The following is a 4478-nucleotide window of genomic DNA, read 5'->3' on the forward strand; positions in this document are numbered from 1 at the left end:
CCTTACACTTAGAATAAAATCTAGATACTCTCCACTAAATCTATTGAAATTTTTTTCCATATATAGAATCAACTTACTCACTTGAGTTTTCTACACAAAATGTAGTTTTAAATCTCTAGAAAACCAACACTTTGGAGAAAGATTGTATTTGTTGGGATTAAAAAACATAATATCATCTTGTAATTTAGTATTATTTTAAGTCTCACACGTTAATCATACTGCTTTTCTTATTTTATTTTGGATAAAATTAAGGTTTAGCTTAAGAAGTTTAGGATAACTTTGGTTTCATATCTAGCATACTGTCCACCAATCTTAGCATTATTAATAATGGGATTGCTAGCAACATGTTGCAATTCTCACATAACATAGATAGATCCAGAAACGAAATTAATTATCTCAATTCGTTGTCAATAATATGTTTCCATTTCTCTTTGTTGTTCTCCTCTCCTTGTCATGGAGAATTAATGCTTCAGCTCTGCCTGTTCAGGAATTTCTTCATTGCCTTTCCCTTCGTTCTCCGAACTCGTCTATTGCAAAACTCGTTTACACACAAAATAATTCGTCATACTCCTCTGTTTTGAAGTCAGCTGCTCAAAATTTCAGGTTCACAACACCATCTACGCCTACACCTTTGGCCATTGTAACGCCACTGCATGCATCCCACATCCAAGCTGCAGTTTATTGTTGCAGAAAGCATGGACTTCAAGTCAGGACTCGAAGTGGGGGTCATGACTTTGAGGGTCTTTCTTATGCTTCAGCTTATAAAGTTCCGTTTGTTGTGATCGATTTGGTGAATCTTCGATCGGTTCGGGTTAACGTTGAAAAAGCTACAGCATGGGTTGAATCTGGTGCAACTGTTGGTGAACTGTACGATGAAATTGCTCGGAAAAGTAAAACTCTTGGCTTTCCAGCTGGTATTTGCCCCACCCTGGGTGTCGGTGGACATTTGAGTGGAGGAGGCTATGGCTTATTGTTTCGAAAATATGGTCTTGGTGCAGATAATGTAATCGATGCTCGTTTAATTGATGTTAAAGGGAGAATTCTTGATAAAAAATCCATGGGAGAAGATTTGTTTTGGGCCATTCGTGGAGGTGGTGGTGGTACCTTTGGGATAGTCCTTGCTTGGAAATTGAAATTGGTCGCAGTTCCAGCTAATGTTACAGTTTTTACAGTGAGGAAAACGTTAGAGCAAAATGCGACCAAACTTGTTCATCGGTGGCAGTCTATTGCGCACAAGTTTCCCAAAGAAATGCACCTGAGCATTGCCATAGCAAGGGCGAATTCAAGTGAAGATGAGGAGAAGATGACAATTCAAGCAAGTTTTACTTCCACGTTTCTTGGAAGCATTGATGAGCTTATTCCATTGATGGAAGAGAAATTCCCTGAACTTGGACTAGTGAAAGAAGATTGCTTGGAGATGAGTTGGGCTGAATCTAATCTCTACTCTTTCCTATTTTTACTCAGATCACCATCGGAAACTTTACTTAATAGGAATCAAAAGTCATCTATTTCAAAAACATTCTTCAAAGCAAAATCTGACTTCGTAAAACAGCCCATTCCTGAATCGGCATTTGAAGGATTGTGGTCCAAGTTTTACGAGGATGAAGCAAAATCTGCAATTATGGTATTTGTGGCTTTTGGGGGCAAAATGGATGAGATTCTTGAGACCGAATATCCATATCCTCACAGAGCTGGTAACCTCTACACCATCTTATACACAGTAGATTGGGAAGAAAAGGAAAATATAAACTCTGAAAAGTTCATGAGTTGGATGCGGAGAGTTTACAATTACATGACCCCATACGTTTCAAAATCTCCACGAGAAGCATATATTAATTACAGAGATCTTGACATTGGGACGAACAAAATTAACAACCGCAAGAGAAGCTATGCAAAAGCTAGAGTTTGGGGTGTTAAATATTTTAAGAACAACTTCAATAGGTTAGTGAATGTAAAGACAATAGTTGATCCACAAAACTTCTTCAGACATGAACAAAGCATCCCTCCTCTTTTCTTATTGTGGAAACGGAGCGACCATAAAAAGCACTTAAGCTCATAGAATTTTTAAAAGATTCATACTTCTCATGTTATTATAGATAAAATAAGATTTATCTGTGAAGTACTTTTATAGTGCTGAATTATAAGTCATTCATACACTATTATAAGTTTAATGTACACTACATCAAATACAAATTTATAATAAACTATTATAGTTTCTCCTCCTCCTCCTTTTTTGTTATCTAATCCCCAGTTTCACTAATTTGTAACTATACTATTGAATTTATATTCGTTATCTTAATTATACATCGATAGTATTATCTTTTCGTAAGTCCTTATATAAAGAATAACTTTTTTTGGATTTGTGATAATCAAGGGTGAAGCTAGAAAATTTTTGTAGAGGAGTCGAAATTAAATTATAATTTTTACGATAGTAAAAATGAAATTTCAACATTTGAATAGCCTATATTTTTATAATTTTAAAAGATTAAATCGAAATTTTATCATTTTTAGAGGGAGCAAAGTGTAATTTTACCTTTACTAATTTAAAATTTTAAAAATTGTAAAGGATCTAAATAGAAAATTTTTCATTTTAAAGGGATCGAGGCCCCTATCAAGCCCCCTAAATGCACCACTGATGATCATCCTTCTCAATATTCTTCAAGATATAAATTTCAATTCTCAACATTAGTTAACAAGTGATGGTGTCTGCATAAAAACTACCATTGAAAGTTTGAACATGAGGGGTTTCAACAAGAAAACATAATAGAAAGCCTAATCTCTCTAGATATGCAGGAAACGTGACAACATGGCAACGTGGCAACGTGGCAACATAATTGAAAGTTTTAGTGGTTTGTTTTTAATAATTTCATTATAGGCTCTAATCATATTTGCTCTTTTTGATAAATTTTCTAAAATTATCCATAGCCCATCCCCAACCCATAGATAAGAGGATAATGTGCTTTAGCGCACTCGAACCCACGTCTTCTTGCATTTGCAACAATGCTCATGCTAATCAAATTAAAACTAATCGACAATTTTAATGACTTTTTTAGAGTGCTAAATGTACTATTTGCAGCACTTCTATAAATGCCACAAACGGTTTATAAGCCCTAAAAATGTGCAAATGTTGCTAACATCTTTTGAGATGCTTTTGGTGGTGCGTTTGTAAGCGCCGCTAAGTTTGCTTTTTAGTGATGTTTAGAAACGTCACTATAAGTTAAAACAGTGTCACTATAACGTCACTACACTCAACCATTATTGGTCTTGAATATTCTTTTTAATATAAGATACTTTTTCCTTTAGTTTTATTAGAAATTATTTACGAATTATATTTAATTTTAGTATTTCATATTTTATACTTTATAGTTAGTTAATATGAAGCAGCAATCACTTTGTGTTGTATTATGCTAGTTATTTATTACATGTATAAATATTTAGGATACCCAAAATTTAAATATATATAATTGAATAAAAATTAAAATTGTATATATACAATTGAATTAAAATTAAAATTTTTTAGTATAATTATATTTCATATTATAATTCGGTTATAAAATTAATAAATTTTTAAATATAATTGTTAAATGAATAAATTATTATCGATTATATTTTTCGAGAAATAGACACATGTTAATACAAGTATATGATACAACTTATTCAATGATAATTTTCATTATCAATCGGGATTAGTTTTTTTTTTTCTTTAATCCGGTGCTTGGAGCTACGCTGATGGCAGGCATGTTGATGTATTATGCAAATAGAGGGTTAAATATTTTTATATATATATAGACAACCCTCTTTATAAACAATCATCCTTTATAAGAAAATTTCATTATTAGAATGAATAAACTTGATTTTCTATAATTGTCTCTTGTCTCAAATTTTAGTAAAATTAGTTCTATTCATTGGAAGTCTTGCCTTTCCGGCTGGTAATGGCCACACCGTGGGTCTTGGTGGACATTTAAGTAGTGGAGTAGGCTTCGGTGTGTTGTTTCGAATGTATGGTCTTGCTGCGGATAGAAAATCCATGGGAGAAGATTTGTTTTGGGCCATTCGAGGAGGTTGGGGGTAGCTTTGGGATTGTCCTTGCCTGGAAATCGAAATTGGTCCCAGTCCCAGCTAATGTTAATGACTTACTGTTTATACAGTGAGGAAAACGTTAGAGCAAAATGCGACCAAACTTGTTCATCGGTGGCAGTCTATTGCGCACGTGTTTCCCAAAGAAATACACTCAAGCATTGCCATATCAAGGGTGAATTCAAGTGAAGAGAATGAGAAGATGACGATACAAGCAAGTTATGGTATTTGTGGCTTATGAAGGGAAAATGGACGAGATTCTTGAGATTGAATATCCATATCCTCACAGGGCCGATGACCTTTACAGCATTTTATACGTAGTGAATTAAGAAGAAGAGGAGAATAAAAACTCTCAAAAGTTAATGATTTTACAATTACATGACTCCCTATGTTTCAAAATA

At 33.7% G+C, this 4478-nt stretch overlaps 1 protein-coding gene across 1 annotated transcript; it reads left to right on the plus strand.

Annotated features, from left to right (window-relative positions):
* The first annotated feature begins 399 nt into the window (after window positions 1–399).
* Window positions 400–2059, plus strand: LOC108478150 (cannabidiolic acid synthase-like). The gene is made up of 2 exons (XM_017780569.2): window positions 400–914; window positions 999–2059. Exons 1-2 carry the CDS (start codon window positions 416–418, stop codon window positions 2057–2059), a joined length of 1560 nt encoding a protein of 519 aa, XP_017636058.1. The 5' UTR covers window positions 400–415.
* The last annotated feature ends 2419 nt before the right edge of the window (window positions 2060–4478 follow it).

The sequence above is a fragment of the Gossypium arboreum genome, chromosome 12 (genome assembly GCF_025698485.1).
Source record: "Gossypium arboreum isolate Shixiya-1 chromosome 12, ASM2569848v2, whole genome shotgun sequence".
NCBI classification, from domain to species: domain Eukaryota; kingdom Viridiplantae; phylum Streptophyta; class Magnoliopsida; order Malvales; family Malvaceae; genus Gossypium; species Gossypium arboreum.

What these genes read in the sequence shown, in the direction of transcription:
- LOC108478150 (XM_017780569.2), top strand. Translation starts at nt 416, where the DNA reads ATGTTTCCATTTCTCTTTGTTGTTCTCCTCTCCTTGTCATGGAGAATT. An exon ending in AACTCTTGGCTTTCCAGCTG is followed by an intron (nt 915 to 998) that starts GTATTTGCCCCA and finishes GTCTTGGTGCAG; the next exon opens with ATAATGTAATCGATGCTCGT.